We start from the raw sequence: 17910 nt of genomic DNA, 5'->3' as shown, positions 1-17910 counted from the left end.
CTCTGCTTCTGTCTACCGACACCTCTTTTCTGATGAAGTCTCCCAGAGCCTGCTACTCTGCACCGAGCAACACCGACCCGGGAAAGTGGGGCAACACAGGCTCGCTCTGCGTATCAGCAAAAACTTCATACTTATTTGGGGCGACAAACCATACAAAACGGCCGTCCCAGCTGTGCCCAACTTCACGGCGGAGGAGTAGCCACGGCTCTTCCGGATTCCTTCCTCTTCAGCCCACTGCACCTGGCCGCGGGCGGCTCGCGACTCCCCGACCCTGACGTCACCGCACCTGGCACGAGCTGGGGGGCCGGGTGATGTGCCGGGCCGGGGAGGGGGCGGGGCAGGGAGAGCGAGGGGGCTCTCGCGAGATTTCCCTCCTCCCGGGTCCAGCTCCCGGCACCTTCCCGGCCTCAGTCGGGTTTCAACCTCAGTGTTGGGTGTCGCGTTCTAGAACGGCGGTTGCTGTGGGGAGCAGCGGGAGACGGGCTCCGGGTTGGAGCCAGCGGCCAGGACGAACCGGCAGGTCCCACTCCTGCTGCGGGAGCGACCGGGACTGGGAAAGTCGCCGTCCGGGCGGGCGGGGGAGGGCCCTCCCGCCGCGGCGGCTTCGGCGGAGGCCCGGGGCGAGGAGCCGCCGCCGCCGCCTCTGGCTCGCGGGCCGCGCTGACGGGACTGTCCGGGAGCGCCGCGGGCGGATGGAGGCGCCCTTTCGCCCCGCCTGAGCTCAGGAGGGGACGGAGCGCAGCGCGGGGACCGCCTCCCGCCGCAAGTGCGGCCGCGCGATCGGCAGGAGGAGGAGCAGTGGGCGCCGGGCTTCTCCCCGCGGGAACCCCCAGCATGGGTGAGTGACTCGAGGGCGCTTCCCGCCGCCCGGCTGCACCTCCCCAACTCGGGCAGGCGGTTCCCCTTCTCCGCGTCCGCGGGGAGGGAACGGGGTCAGCCCCTTCGCGGCCACGCCGCCCCCTCGCCGCTGCCCCTCCTCGCCCTGCCTTCCACCTTGCTCTTCTCGCGGAGGAATTGGTCGGAGGGCTCGCGGGCGCTTTCCCCTGCGCTCCCCTCGCCGCCTCATCCTGCTTTGGGGACAGGTGAGGGGCCGGGGTGGGGCGGGGGCACCCGGTCCCCTCTCCTCGCCCACTACCCGGCTACCCTCGCGCCGAAATTCCCTTCCTGCCCCAGCCTCCTCTTTTCCCTCCCCCATTCTGGTTGGAGGGGGGAGGGTGGTGGAAAAACTTGACAAAGTAGCACTTTTAACTTCTTTATCTTCTGCGAGGCTTTGTATAGATTGGCCTTCTCGTAGGTTTTTCGTTTGTTGTTGGCACGAAAGGTAATTTTCCCCCTCCGCTAAAACTTGCCGGGGATGCCTCAAGGACGGGGAAACGTGACCATATACTTTGTTTTCACGTAGGCAAGTGTATTGGCACTTAAATATTAAATCTCATCCTGGGGACCGGGGTAGGGTTGATGGGATTTCAGTGTTGAACCCTTTGAGAAGCTGTTTCCTGTTTGGAGTTGGACTTCCTTGCTAGAGGAGAGAAAAGTCCACGGCCTTATATGTTATTTACTGTGTGCTTTCAAGTTTTGTTTGGAGCTAGAAAAAGACCGTGTTGCAGCCCGGTTAGAAAGGGAGTTTTGTTGAGTAGTGTAACAATTCTTTTGATAACAAATTTCAATGTGGGTTAGGCACTCTCTCCCAATCCTTTAAAAATTAAAAGCAGTTTAAAAGAAGTGTGTGTACCATTATACATGTGTGCCATTATAAAGCATACATTTGTGCCCCCCAAAAGCAGGAGCATGTTCTATAAGAATAATTCCAGTTTGGGATTTACAGAGTAAATCAGGAGGACTTTCTCTCTCTCTCTCTCTCTCTCTTTTTTGTCGTTGAGAGTTTGTACTCTAACTATCAACACACTGTTAACCGAAATGAATAATTCATGCAACTAACAAATGATTTAGAAGCAGGACAAATACAGACTACTGCTGATGTGGCACCTTGTTTTGCAGGAATGCTTTAAGCACAGTGTTTACAGGTCCTCCCTTAGCTCTTCTGTGTTTGTTAGCTCTCTCTTTTTATGTTCTTTCAGGTAACTTTCCTGTGCAAAGTGCTCTTAAGCCTCCAAACAGTAACACTTTGCTGTTTGGAACTTACAAATGAAATTATTTCTTACTAATTAGTTGAGCGTAACTGAGTTTTTGAGGGGTTATTCCTTTACGCATCAAATTATAAAACCACTTTAAGATTTGGATGAAATTTATACTAAAATATGTAATTCTTTTTTGTCTTAAATAGGGTGCAGAGTGTAATTAAACCTCGTGACCATGACTTACTGTGATGCCTTGAGGATCTGCTGGGTTGTGTCAAGGACTGTTGATCAGATTCCTTTGCATTTTGAAGTTATTTAAATGCATGTTTTTCTGCCTTTCTCTTGGATGTGCTTGTCACTGTGATGAGTGCCCTCTTCACCCTCAATTCTCTCACTTCTCTACAAAAGTGGGAATCATATTTTCAAATTTGCAATTCTGCATAGAGAGAAAATAAGTGTACCTTTACTTAGTGTGTGAGATGTTCTCTTCAGGGAGATTGATATCAGTGCTTTGCCCTTGGAGTATCTATTTTAATTGTCCAGAGGCCTTTTCTTAGTGGCTTCTCTGCTGTGTTCTGCTTAGGCAAGTTGCTACATTATCTAGGTAAAGTTTGATATTTGGGTATGTGCTTTGGACTACTTAGAATGTGTTTTGAAGGTTGATTACTTGGGGGCATTTGTAGTTAATTTTTAAAAGGTATTTTTCAGACATTCCCGTATGAACGTGTAGTTTAAATTTATCAGTTATGTAATAATTCATATTGAAGTTATCGAAATCATTTAAAAGGAGTTTCCTCTTTAAACCTCATTTGCTTGGTGTTGTTATCAGCAGTCTTTATTCCTTATGATTTAAGATGATAGCTTAAAATATTTTCCATGTTTTTATATATTATTTTATCTGGTGTGTCACAAAATGAGAAAATCTCTATTTGTTTTGAAATAACTTGAATACCCATTAAGTGACGGTTCCCACCATCTGTACTCTTTAGGTAGTAGAGCTAGAGGAGTATATGAGCATGACTCTCTGCTGAGACAAGTTTATGGTCAAATCCTGGCTCTTCCACCTCTTCTTAGCTGTTGTAACTGAGCAAGTTACTTAACCTGTCTGTGCTTCTTCAGTTTCTTACTCTATAAATGGAGTAAAAATAACCTTGTAGAATGTGATGGGGATTGGATGAACTAATACTTGTAAAGTGTTTGGAACAGTGCGAGTGCTGATTGCTGTTATTTTCATTTTCAAATGATTTCCCTAATTCTTGCACCAGTTTATAAAAACAATTCTCAATTTTTGACCTTTGTTAGAAGCTGCATATTTGCTTTTAAAGGAAGGGTGGGATAAGATAGATGATTTTGTAGTAATGCAGAAATTGTTATTTTTCAGAAATTTAATTTTGTGTAATATGTCTTTATAAAATTTATGTAGAATTTGGTTTTTCTCCCCCCAGTGTGGATTATACTTTGAAAAAGTCCATTATTGGGAGTAAGTTTAGTAGTTAAGAAAAAGTAAATGGGATGTGTACTAAGAGTGACTAGTAGTTTCTTTGAATTTCATGTTAAGCTAAAGCACTGTGTTTAGTTTCTACATTTATTAAATACAGAAGAATACTTACAGTAAAGAAGTTTGAGGTATTCTGTGTGAAAGAATTTTGGGAGAGTTCAGAAAAATAGAAAGACAAAAAACTACTTTTCTTGCTCCAAAAGTATAGCTCTGCTTCTTACAGGAGAGTAAGACACAAAGCACATGGCATAAAGTATTACTATGTGTGAATTTTTATTTTTGGGGAAAAAAAAGTGGATTTTAAGGATTGAATTTCTGTTAAGTTTAGGTAAAGTTCTGAACTTCTTAGTTTAAATTATTTTTTTAAGCTCATATATGACCAACATGTTTAAATCATGAGGCAGTTTTAATGGACAGAAATATGCACTTGATTTAGAGATGATACATGCTCTTTTATAATACAGTGATTTATTTCCTTATTTTACTTTGTTGCACTGTGTGGAGAAAATCTTGGTTTATGCAGGTAAGTAGTGTCAAATCGAAATTGCCTGCTAAAGGGTCACCTTTCAGTCTGAGGATTTACTTGAATTAAACTAATCCAGAGCCTGAAATGGGAATATTAGGAGTTTTTGTTGGATCACTAGCAAAACTAATAATAAGTTTTGTTCCTTGACTAGTAAATACTCCTGATTAGAGTTTTCTAAGTGTTTCAAACTTTGAATAGTTATAGTTCCAAAAAAACCGCATTAAGGGTGGAAATTCACATTGATAATATTTTATATTTTCCTATGGAGACTAGCCTAACGCCCGTTATATATTTTTTTAAATGAGGGATTGGCAAAATAAAATGAAGTCACATTAACTTAATAAGACCTAAATTTTAAGGCATTTGAGATAAAAACAGAGTTGTAAAACGTGAAATGCTTTTGGTTCATTCCACTTGCCAATTAAAAAAAATCCGAATTTTTACTTCTGTGTAATCAGATTTTTTTTTTCCTCCTCTAATCTGTCATGGAATATCCTTCCCTATTAAATATATTTTAATTGCAAGTCAATCCATGTGATATGTCACATAAATAAAGGGTAAAAACCGTATTATTATTTCAGTAGATGCATAAAAAACATTTGATAAAGTACAACATCTATTCCTGATTTAAAAAAAAAAAAAAACTCTCAACAAAGCAGGTTTAGAGGGAATATACCTGAACATAAGAAAGACCATGTATTGAAAAACCACAGTTAATATCATTCTTAAAGGGAAAAAACTGAGAGCTTTTCTCTAAGGTCAGGCACAAGACGAGGAAGGATGTCCACTCTCACCACTTTCATTCATCATAGTACTAGAACTCATAGCCACAGTATTCACATAACAAAAGGAAATAAAAGGCATCCAAGTTTGTAAGGAAGAAGTAAAACTTTCCTTATTTGCAGATGACATGATACTGTATATAGAAAACCCAAAAGACTCCACCAGAAAACTGCTAGAACTGATAAATGAATTCAGTAAGGTCACAGGATACAAAATCAACATACAGAAATCTGTTGCGCTTTTATACACCAGTAATGAAGCAGCAGAAAGAGAAATTAAGAAAACAATTCCATTTGGATTAATCCCATTAATTCAAATTAATCCCAATTAATTAAGAAATTAATCCTTTATAATTAAACCCAAAATAATAAGATACTTAGGAATGAACCTAACTGAAGAGATGAAAGACCTGTACTCTGAAAACTATAAGAACCCAATGAAAGAAATTGAAGATGACACAAAGAAATGGAAAGACATTTCATGCTCATGGATTGGAAGAACAAATATTGTTAAGTTGCCTGTACCCAAAGCAGTCTACACATTTAATGCAATTCCTATCCAGATACAAACCGTATTTTTCACAGAATTAGAACAAACAGTTCTAAATTATGTATGGAACTACAAAAGGCCTTGAATAGCCAAAGTAATCTTGGAAAAACAAAGCAAAGCTTGAGCCATTACAATTTTGGACTTCAAGTTATATTACAAAGCTGTAATAATCAAAACAGGATGGTACTAGCACAGAAATAGACACTTCGATTACTGGAGCAGAATAGAAAATCCAGAAATAAATCTACAATTTGATGGTCAATTAACCTTTGACAAAGAAGGAAAGAATATCCAGTGGGAAAAAGACAGTCTCTTCAACAAATGATGTTGAGAAAAGTGGATGACAACCTGCAAAAGAATGAAACTGGACCACTTTCATATACTACACAAAAATTAGTTCAGAATGGTTAAAGACCTAAATGTGAGACCTAAAACCATAAAAATCCTAGAAAAGAACACAGCAGTAACTTCTTTGACATCAGCCATAACAAATTCTTCCTATATATATCTCTTGAGACAAAAGAAAGAAAAGCAAAAGTACACTGTTGGTGCTACATTAAAATAAAAAGGGTCTGCACAGCAAAGGAAACAGTTAACAAAACTGAAAGGCAACCTAAGAATGGGAGAAAACATTTGCAAATGATATATTCGATAAAGGGTTAGTGTCCAAAATATATAAACTTACACAACTCAACGCCCCCAAAATGAATAATCCAGTTAACAAGTGGGCAGAAGACATGAATAGACATTTTTCCAAAGAAGACATATAGATAGCCAGTAGGCATATGAAAAGATGCTCAATATCACTTACCATTAGGTGAATGCAAATCAAAACTGAAGTGAGCTATCACCTCTTACCTGTCAGAATGGCTAAAATCATCAACACAGGAAACAACAGGTGTTGGCAAGGATGTGATGAAAAAGGAGCACTTGTGCACTGTTGGTGGGAATGCAAATTGGTGCCACCACTCTGGAGTATTATCCATTCTGGTGGAATATTATTCAGCCATAAAAAGAATGAAATCTTGCCATTTGCAACCACATGGATAGAGCCAGCGACTGTAATGAAATAAGTCAGAGAAACATGATTTCACTCATATATGGAATTTAAGGAAGAAAACAAGCAAAGGGAAAAGATAAGAGAGAAAGCAAGAAACAGACTCTTAATTACAGGGAACAAACTGATAGTTGCCAGAGGGGAGGTGGGTAGGGATGGGTGAAATAATAGGCTATGGGAATTAAAGAAATACCCTTATTGTGGTGAGCACCAGGTATTGTATGGAAGTGTTGAATCACTATATTGTACACCTGAAGCATATAATACTGTTAACTAGAATTAAAATAAAAACCTAAAATTAAAAAATGTATTTTAAGTATGATAAATGTTTAATTTTCTAATGAACTTATGGAAAATGGTGTAATGGCAAGGGCTTGAATATAGGCTAAGAAGAATGTAATGATTCTTGATTTGGGTGAGAAGAGAACAAAGCTGCAGAGAAGAGGCAAATAAAATCTAATATGCTGTGAAATTAGGCAGATTGGGTAATCATTATGATGGACCTGTGACTTGTTTTATTTGTAGGATTTCATATCCAATTACAAGGTAGATTAGCCTCAAGCAGGACTTAGGTCTTTCTCCATGGAAGAGAGGCCAAAACACTGGTCTGGGGAATCTGGATAGAGATCCATAAATGTCTGTAGTCAGCTTGTTGGTGTAAGGGATGTGTGTAGTAAAAGGCGGTGTATAGACAGATGTAATGGCCAGCTTGATGTGGGAGTGGGATGGGGGCTGGTAGCAGGTATTAGGTAGAGGTTCAGACTGACATCTTGTGGGAAAAGAGAGGAAATGGGATTTGGCAGTAGTCTCTGAAGTTCTGGCGACAGGGAAACAAAATCAGACAGCATCTATATTTTTATGAGAATCAAGGCAGGTATTTGTTCCCAGGAACAAAACCAAACTTGGTTATTGGAATTGTGTAGGATGAATCAAGCAGTAATACTGAGCTCCTAAGCTGTAGGTCTTATATATTTTCTATCTTGAGAGTATATTAGTAGCCTGCATTAATTCTTGGATCTAGAAACAGCCTTGGATAATGGGGTGATGTGAGATTCTCTTTCTAGATACTTGAGAGGATATTTCCTGGTCACAGTATAAGGTTCCTTCTGTTTACTTGGTCCTAGGGATTTGATGTGTCTGCTTTTTTGCTGTTCTTTTTCACTTGAGTTCCTCTTCTTTCAGACCCCAATGCAAAGCAGTTTCAGTCTACCCTTCTGTTTCAGAAACAAAAACACAATCCTTAACAAGTTGAGTAATTGTAACTACCAATGTAATATTCAACAGGCAAGTAAAGAAATTTGAAAGTCCCACGAATTATTGGTTTCTTGGTTTCTTTCACTGAATTAGAGTTAGACTGTTTATTAGAAGGACTTGTTTGGTTTTTTTTTTTTTTGGTTTTGGTTTTTTATTTTGTAGCCCTTTTCACTGCTCCCACCATACTCTCCCTCTCTTTCCTCCAGCTTTTTTTTTTTTTTTTAGGTTAATGTTAGATGTGTAGACAGAGTCATTTATTACCATTGTAAGGCAGATAAAATTCCCTTTATAATCTTACCAGGGCTTCTCTGACTTAAGACTGTGTTATAATATGGTTGACCCTTGAACAACTCTGGGGTAAGGGATGCTGAAATCCCGCCTCCAATCTCTGAAGTTGAAAATTAAGTTAAACTTTTGGCCATCTGGATGTCCTCTTTGGAGTCAGAGTGGCTAAAATGAGCAAATCAGAGAACTCTAGATGCTAGCGAGGATGTGGAGAAACGGGCACCCTCCTGCACTGTTGGTGGGAATGTAAGCTGGTACAGCCTCTCTGGAAAACAGTGTGGAGGTTCCTCAGGAAATTAACAATAAAACTCCCCTATGACCCAGCAATAGCACTGCTAGGAGTTTACCTAAGGGATACAGAAATGCTGATGCATAGGAGCACATGTACCCCAATGTTCATAGCAGCACTCTCAACAATAGCCAAAACATGGAAAGAGCCTAAGTGTCCATCAACGGACGAATGGATCCAGAAGGTGTGGTTTATCTATCCCTTGAATACTACATGGCAATGAGAAACAATGAAATCTGGCCATGTGTAGCAACATGGATGGACCTTGAGGGTGTTATGCTGAGCGAAATAAGTCAGGCAGAGAAGGACAAATACCATATGTTTGCACGTAAAGGAGGATTAGGAGGAACTTAACTGAGGACCATGGGGAGAAGAAGGGGGGAAATGGTGGGGGAAAGGGAGAGAGGCAAACCATGAGAGACTCTTGAATGCTGAGAACAAAGCGAGGACTGATGGATGTTGGGGGGAGAGGGGGGAGATGGGCATGGAGGAGGGCACTTGTGGGGATGAGCACTGGGTTTTATATGGAAACCAATTTGACAATAAACTATTTGTAAAAAAAAAAAAAAAAAAAGAAAGAAAATTAACTTAAACTTTGACTCCCCCGAAATGTAGCTAAGAGCCTGCTTTTGGCCAGAATCCTTACCAATAAACAGTTGATTAACACATTTTATATGTTAACATGTATTATTTACTGTAGCCATACAATAAAGTAAGCTAGAGAAAAAATGTTACTAAGAAAGTCAAAGCAGGGGGCACCTGGCTGGCTCAGGTGGTAGAGCATGTGGCTCTCGATCTTGGGGTCATGGGTTCAAGCTACATGTTGGGCCTAGAGCTTACTTAAAAAAGAAGGAAGAGAAAATACATTTGCAGTATTATACTGTTTTTATATGTATATAAAAAAAATCTGTGTATAAATGGACCTGAGCAGTTCAACCCTGTGTTCAAGAGTCTTACTGTACTTTCATTTTTCAGTCAGAACTCTGGTTTTGGCTTCAAGTGAGGTACACATTTTGGACTAAATTTGACATTGTTTCTTTTTTGTATTTTGGTTTTTGTTTCTGAAGTCTCAAGTACCTGGATGTTCTGCTTTCTTACTGTTTTCATTCCACCAAAAGTATATTTACTAGTTGTTTGCACTTAAGGGAACTTTTACTCTAAGAAGAAACTCTGCTTTTTAAATATTCATTGTTTTAAATTGATATCTAGCTTAAGATGTTGATTTATTGCCAGATATGGCAGTGTCATAGACACTTTCTTTCCTAGAACCTAGGACCTAGGAACCTAAGAACCTAGGATTATATCAGTCCTTTTCAGTACTTCTAGGAGACTTGCATTTTATAATCGTTCACATTTTGTATGTTATTAAACTTCCCATCATGATCCCATTCTCTTTCTCAACTAATTTACAAAGACAGAGATGACTCATATGGGATCCTAAATTACAGTGTCTGTTTTAGTGTCCTGTAGCCCAGGTTCTTTTTAGTGATTTGGTGTCCAGGTAATTAATTCCATGAGAGTGACTGTGTGGCATCTAATCACTGGGAGTTTCTAGTAGGAAAATACTTTACTATGGTAATAGTGACAAGTAGCTACCATCAACATTAAGAGAAAGGTTCTGTTGCAAGGTATTATGGTCAAGCTGTATGTGAAAGCTAAATCAAGAAGTATTTGCCTTAATGCAAGGAATGTAATTAATGCCATGTTATGCACTAGGGAGATTAGGACAAATATATATTTGCTCTTGCCTTTTCCGTCTTGGGGTTGATGACTGTCATGTATGTTTTGAGATGGCTTATAGTGCTATGATAGGAATAAGACTTAACATGATAGGAATAAAATTTAACATGCCATTCATTACAAATCCAAACAAGAGGAAGAGTGTAGTACGTAAAGAGGACGTATTCCAATATCAGAAATATTAAAATGCAAATAGAGAAGCCTAAGGAAGATCAGTATACAGATTTCTGTGTTGAAAGGCAAATGGGATTTGTTCTTCTCTTGTTAGTTTGACCAGTGACGTAGTAAGGACTTGGCAATCGCCCAGACATTTTTTTCCTATTCCTGGTGCTGAGTCTTTAGAGTGAGGCATGTCTTCATTTGAACTGATATCTTTGAGTCTTTTACCTGAAATACTAAAACTGCCTTAACATTGTTAGTATATATCAGTGCCCTAGTACTGAGCCAAAAATTGACCTAACACCCTAGACTGACTTTAATTACTAGAAAAGTGAAATTTCTGGAGCATTTATCATGATTATTATAATAATCAAGTGCTAAAATGTTTGTTTGGATTTTAAGTATAGAAGTTAATATATTTGTAAAATTGAGACCTAAAGTCTTGGCTAAAGTAGAGTATAATATTTTCAGGAAACATTGAAGTTGATCTTTCAAATGTATACTCTCCTACATGGCTTTTTTCTTTCTACTAGAAACAACAAACTTCAAGTCATTTAGAAACGTGTTTTCCTTATAATCAGAGTTTTGTATTAGACTTCAAAATCCCTTCTCCTGCAGCAGATTGTCCTCTGTTACTTTGCCTTACTGTTTTGCAGTGTGTGTGTATATGTGTGTGTGTGCAAATAAAATGAAGACTCCATTTTTACTTAACTATTAATTAGACCATTCTTAGCAAACACATTTTGTGAAGCAGTTAAAAACAATGGCCTTAAATGATGAAAATAAATCTGTTGAGAGTTTAGAATTTTCAGAATGAATGTCAAATGGAAGAAGTGTAAAGGTGATATTTTAGACCCCAAGGTAACCCCTTTCCTAAAAAAATTACCTGAATTTCTTATATTCTTTATATTTTATAAAACCCAATTGAATTTATAGTTGGAACCTCATAGTTTAAAGCCTAAATAAAAACTTCTTTGTTATTTTCTTCATTTCATATGTAATGAATGACCTTACTTGCCTCATCACTTATTTTACTAAAAAAATTTAGCACCTTTAATAACTAGCAGAAAATTGTGAGTCTGCTGTGTATCCACTAATCTGTGATTCAGTAATAGTTTAATTTGGAGTAATTGGGGAAAGGGCTCCAGCCAGTCTAGTGAATGATACAAAAGTTCATAAGTACAGTATATTGAAGTATGCCCACCTAAACCAGGCTAACAAAATGCTGACTGGTGAAGCTACTGTTTCAAGTTGGTATGAGGTCTGACTAACTAACCTTAGGGGTGCCTGGATGGCTCAGTCAGTGGAGTGTGCAACTATTTATTTCCATTGAGTTCAAGCCCCACTGTTGGGTGCAGAGATTACTTAAAATCTTTAAAAAAACAAAAAAACCCACAACCCCCCCTCCCCCACCTCTTTAATCCTTTCTGTATGACTGTTGGGGCTCTTAAACATTTTAATAGGGAATCAGTAACGTGGAATAGAAAGCATCTTGTCAGGTGGGTTGCTGATTGCCTACTCCATCTGTGTTGCACATTCTACTAGTAAATAAAGGGAAAATGATCTGTTTCACATATCAGAGACATTTCTATATGAGTCTTCACAGGTTAAACAAATGTAGGCATAAAGGCTTAATTTGCTTAAAATTTGTTTAAAATAACTTGAATAGGACACTTGGGTGGCTCAGTTGGTTGAGTGTCCATCCAACTCTTGATTTTGACTCGGGACATGATCCCAGGGTTGTGGGATCCAGTCCTGCCTTGGGCTCCATGCTGAGCATGGAGCCTGCTTAAGATTCTCTTTCTCTCCCCTGCCCCTCCTCCTTGCTTTCTCTCTCTCTCTAAATATAAATAAATAATTAAAATAACTTGAGACAGTGTTGCTTGAACTATAAAATTATACCATCTTAAATGAGTGTTGTGAAGCAAGTATACATATGTTCTTTGAGGCATACTAACCTGATAAATATATAATTAAAAATTTTCCTAATAGCTATGTTAAAAAATAAAAAGGAACAAGTGAAATTAATTTTAATATTTTGGCTTAAAGAAAATAGTTATTTCAATATATATTCTATATAAAAAGTTATTAATGACATAATTTACATTTTTTTCCTGTCTTTGAAATCTGTCTTTGTGGATTTTACATTTATATAACATGCTAACTTGGACTAGCCACAACTCAAGTGCACATGTGTCTGGTGTTACCAGCTGACCAAATATAGTTTTAGAATCTAAAACTTTAGGTGTATGGTGAATCTAATGAAAGTGTATATGAAAATATTTTAAAATTATTATACAATTATAGGTTATTATGTAAGGAATTGTACTAGAGTTTGTTAATTATAAACCATTTTGGTCTTAACTGATTAATTTTATATTAGATATTAGTGATAATTTGTTGTAATTAGATAAATATATGTTCTCATGGAAAAAATACCTTAGTAGATTATAGGCCTGAAGTTTGTTTCATTCTGCTTTCTTAAAAAAATACAGTCTTAGGCATTTGGCCTACTGGTATATTAGAGAAATTGAAGCTTTTCAATCACATTTGGATTGTTATTTGAAAGTATAGTTTGGCCTTAGTAATTAGCAGTTCTTTCATTTTATAATGCTTAACTTCAGAGATAAGATTTAAAAGTGGTATTTCACGAATAAATGAATGCTGTTGGTCAAAAGCATAAAAGAAAAACACAGAAATAGTTATTGGTGGTATAGTATGTTCTCAAATGACATGAGAATACATATCAGGAGCTTGTCAGTTTTAAACATGTACAATTTTTCATGGACCTTGATAACAGAATTATTTTGGGGAAAGGGTCTATATTTTTTATTGGATTTTCAATGAGGTCTAAATTCTGAAAAAAGTTCTCAAGGAGACTCTTAAATGACTATTCTGTGATTTCTTTCCCATCCTTTAACATTTCTGGTTCTTTGTCATCAGTCCTATCCCACACTAATTGGGTTTTCCCAGAATAATAATATAATTCTGTCTTGTCACTAAATACTTTGGTTTAAATTAGATATTTCTTGAGGTCATGTATACGAGGACCGACAGAGGCATTCAAAATAAAAAAGTGGACAATATCCTTGCCCTGGGTTCTTAACAGTTAGTAGGGAGATTGCAGTATATTGTAATGGCTGTGAATATTTAGTGAATATTTATTAGGTACTTCTGGTTAAGGCAGGGTTTTAAGCACTTTACTGGCATTATTTAATTCTCACAACAAATCCTACATTTTTGGGTTCTGTTATTTTCTCATTCTATAGATTAGTCAAGAAGCGTAAAAATAGTAGGTAGTTCCTACCGAATCCAGGCAGTTGTGTGTATTCCGGTGCTTATGCTACTCTTAACCACTAAAACATGTGGAACCAATTTCTGACTCTTCCTCTGAGAGGAAGAAGAGACCTTCCAGTATCAGCCCCTCAAATATTTGCTGAATGAGTACGCAGTATCATTATACTTCTGTTGAGAGAAGAATTTAAAATTCTAGGCAATTTAGTATCTTCCATTTCAGTGCTACAAATAGCTATTGAGTGCATTTGATACATCAGGCACTGTGATAGGGTTTGGGAATACAAAGATAAGTGAAACAAAGTCCCCTGAAACAAAGTCCCCTGCTCTCAACCCTGGCCAGATAAAGTTTTCTGGTATCTTGAATTTAACATAACTCTTTGAATATTTGAATTTAAGTTATTTTTTAATGCATGTATTTACTTATGGTGTGTGCTTGGAAGCATGGAGAAATTCAAATGATAACTTAAGATTTTTTCATGATTCTGATAATTCTTATAGGTTCTTGCAGTTGTTTACATAACTGCATTACATTTTTAGTCTTCTTGAGAGTTAAATTGTCTTTTATTAGCAACTTTCCATTTTTGGTAAGCTTAAAATTTCTTTTTAACTGATATTTTTGCTAATTATTAGCATTGAGGGAATGCTTTTAATGCGAGGTATTTTATTCAGTATTTAATTTCCATTGGAGCATTCTTGGGTAAATGATCATTGTTTCCATTTTCCAAAATCAGAAGTTGAAGTTAGAGATTGTAACTCTCCCAAGGTCAGAGACAGGATGTGGAGAAGGCTGGATTAAACTTGCATTGTTCTGATTTTAAAGCATGTCCACTTAATTATTTCTTAAAACATTGAGGGGAGAAAGTTGAGTTACACAGAGCAAGTAATACGGATTGAAATGGCTGTTCTAATGTGGTGTAAGAATAAAGAAATTTAAATATTTATCACACTAAATTTGTGGATTGCTATTACATATTGTACATATATTTGGGTAACTATTTTCTCTTAAAAGATTTTGAATTTCAATTGTATGTTACACTTTGGTCTTTTACTTATGTATCCAGTAGAGTATCACAAGATTTTTTTGATGAATTCTCTAAAACTTTATGACAAATACATCGTATTTTTTTTATGTGGCTTGCAATGTGCTTAAAACTAATTTGTACTGTTTCCCCAAAATTTATAGTGGGAATAAAAATCTGAATGAGGAATATATAAATTATTTTTATTTATTTTACATATTTTTATTTTTGAGTAATTTTTTTATTTTGGAGAGCATGCATGTGTGTGCAAGTGAAGGAGTGGGGCAGAGAGAGAGAGAGAGAGAGGGAGGGAGGGAGGGAGGCAGAAGGAGGGAGGGAGAGGGAGAGAGTCTTAGGCAGGCTCCATTTAGTGGTGAGGCTTATGCTAGGCTTTATCTCATGAGATTGGGATCATGACCTGAGCTGAAATCAAGAGTTGGGTGCTTAACCAACCGAGCCACCCAGATGCCTCTAAATGAATAATACTTAATAGAATTTTCCACCTTGTTTGCTTTTCAGATGTATTTTGTGTATTTGTTCTTAGGATTTGTTATTTTGGAAGGAGGCATGTGCATGGTAATTTCTTTGCTTTGAACTAATTCTTAGTCTTTATGAGATTAAAATCCTTTTGTTTTTCAAACTTAGATTATTTTTATAGATACTTGTCACCTATGGATCTGATTTACTAATATTACGAAGAATGTAGTACTGTGTAAAAATTTTCTTCTACCACATATTCTCGTCTCTGAATGCTCTTTGAATAAGAGCACTTGGTACTATCCAGACTTTTGCACTCTATTTGAAATACAAAAAGGAGAGTTGCATTTTGTGTATGATATCTTTAGATTATGCACAAATCACTATCAGTGATTTACTTATTTTTGTTGAAAGTAAGACATATTTATCAGTTCTATTTTAATTTGTGGACATCACAGAATTCTGATATTACATAGCTAAAAGGACTTTAGGGCTTACTTTGCTTCTCATTAGTATTTTGAGTGGGTAATTTTAGGGAACCTGAATAATGAAGTGTCAGGTAACAGTAAGCAGTGCTCTTCAATGTTGCATTTCTCCATTTATGTAAAAATAGTCCTGGAAATAAGTTTTTGGTAAAGATTTTTGGATTTGGTGAGAAATAAGTATTTAGTACTGAAAAATAAAAATATTTTTTATTTTTATTTAAAAAAATTTTTTTAATGTTTATTTTTGAGAGAGAGAGGAGGGAGGAGGGACACAGAGAGAGAGGGAGACACAGAATCTGAAGCGACCTCCAGGCTCTGCACTGTCAGCACAAGGCCTGATGTGGGGCTCGAACTCATGAACCGTGAGATCATCACCTGAGCTGAAGTCAGATGCTTAACCAATTTAGCACCCAGGTGCCCCTAAGAAATATTTTTTATTTTTTATCTTTATTATTATTATTTAAATAAGAGGTATAAGGTTTCTATCATATTACTGCTTCTTTAGAATAAAGCTTCTGAACTTACAGTGGAGTATTTTTTTTGTTAATTTCTGTATAACTTCTTCTATTTTGTCCTTTACTATAGTAAAAACAGAGGTTAAAGCTCAGTGGTATAATATAACCAGTGGTGCAATATAGAGTATATTTAATTTGACAGACCTAATTAGATATTGTAATATTTATCTATAATATTGATCAGAACCAAAGTAAATATTCTGTAGTGAATGCCCATACAACTCAAACCTGTTTGGAAATGTGTAAATTATTTATATTACTTTTTTATGAAGTGATTTTCATTATCAGAAGAATAAGTTTATTAGGGCAGAATAGTTGACAGACTTATATTACCATCAATATTTTGTGTATAATTTAAAAAATTCTGGATTAAAAAATTTTTAACCTTCATTTTCAGACATTCTTTGTTTTTAAAAAGTCACTTTTTTATTGTTTTCTTTTAAAAAAAAAAACTACTAAAAAATAAAATTGTAGACTCCTTAAAAAATACTACCAGTAAACGCTTCCCCCACCTGCAGCCAAGTTGTTTAGAAAATACATTTCTTTTCTCCTTTTAAGTGAGGATTAAATTCTTAGAGTGGCTATACTTCATTTCAAATACTACAGTTTTTCAGTCTTGGTTGTATTCTTATTTTTATTATTTTTTTGGTTCTTTCAAATGACTTTAATCTTTGTCTGGTTTGCTGCAGATATTTACTCCTAGTTTTCAATTTGCTTGCTTTAAATTTTGATTGTTTTGTTTGCTCTAAGTTTAGAAATGTCTTCTTATCACAGTTTTGATATTTACTTCCATTTCCTTACCTCCCTCCTTTGTGTTCCTCCTCCTCCTTCTAATCTTCTGTTGTGTGTACATGTGTATGTGTGAGAGAAGAATTGTTTTATTTTTTAAATTTATTTATTTCGAGAGAGTGTGCTCACATGCACAGGAGAGAGATGGGGGGAGAGAATCTCTAGCAGGGTCCATGCTCCGTGCAGAGCCTGGTGCAGGGCTGGAACTCAGGAACCATGGGATCATGACCTGAGGGGAAATCAAGAGTAGGCACCCTGAGTTCTTTCGTTCGTTCTCTTTCTTTCTTTCTTTCTTTCTTTCTTTCTTTCTTTCTTTCTTTCTTTCTTTCTTTCTTTCCTTCTTTCTTTCCTTCTTTCTTTCCTTCTTTCTATGTTTTAGTAACCTTTACACCTGATGTGGGGCTTAAACCTACAACCCTGAGATTAAGAGTGGCACCTGTTGAGGCACCTGGGTGGCTTAGTTGGTGAAGCATCCAATTCTTGGTTTTGGCTCAGGTCATGATCTCATGGTTCATGAGTTTGAGCCCCACCTCAGGGTGCAGAGCCAGTTTGGGATTTTCTTTCCATCCCCTCCTCTCCGAGCTCCATCTGTCTTTCAAAATAAGTAAACTTAAAAAATAAGAGTTATATGTTCTTCTGACTGAACTGGCGAGGTGCTCTGAGAAGTTATTTGTTTTTTTAAAAATGTTTAATTTATTTTTGAGAGAGAGATAGAGACAGCGTGAGCAGGGGAGGGTCAGAGAGAGAGGGATTCACAGAATCCAAAGACAGGCTCCAGGCTCTGAGCAGGCTGTCAGCACAGAGCCAGATGCGGGGCTTGAACCCACGAACCGTGAGATCATGACCTGAGCCGAAGTCGGACGCTTAAACGACTGAGTCAGCCAGGCGCCCCTGTTTGTTTTTTAACTCAACTAGAACCCACCAGGTATGGTATGAAATGAAAATCTGTAAGTAGCATATTTCCCCTTATATGGAGTTTTTCAACCTTAGCAGCTTTGGGCCAGAAATCAATTTGCTGTTAAGGCTGTCCTGTGCATTGATGGGTACTTAATATCCCTTTCCTCTAACCCCTAGGTGCCAGCAGCATTGCCTGAGCCATAACTCTTAGTG

General features: G+C 37.5%; 1 protein-coding gene across 1 annotated transcript in view; it reads left to right on the top strand.

The window, feature by feature from the left end:
• The first annotated feature begins 392 nt into the window (after nt 1-392).
• The window catches only part of LOC120231239 (CD2 associated protein), a 131641-nt gene continuing 114123 nt past the window's right edge, over nt 393-17910 (top strand). The window contains exon 1 of the mRNA XM_039231233.1: nt 393-838. Coding sequence (XP_039087164.1) covers nt 835-838 — 4 coding nt within the window. The 5' untranslated portion in view covers nt 393-834. The remainder of the gene's footprint in view (nt 839-17910) is intronic.

Source organism: Hyaena hyaena, unplaced genomic scaffold (genome assembly GCF_003009895.1).
Source record: "Hyaena hyaena isolate Hyena2069 unplaced genomic scaffold, ASM300989v1 scaffold_55, whole genome shotgun sequence".
NCBI classification, from domain to species: domain Eukaryota; kingdom Metazoa; phylum Chordata; class Mammalia; order Carnivora; family Hyaenidae; genus Hyaena; species Hyaena hyaena.
The sequence above is the reverse complement of the archived record's forward strand: the minus strand, read 5'-3'. Positions and strand labels throughout refer to the sequence as shown.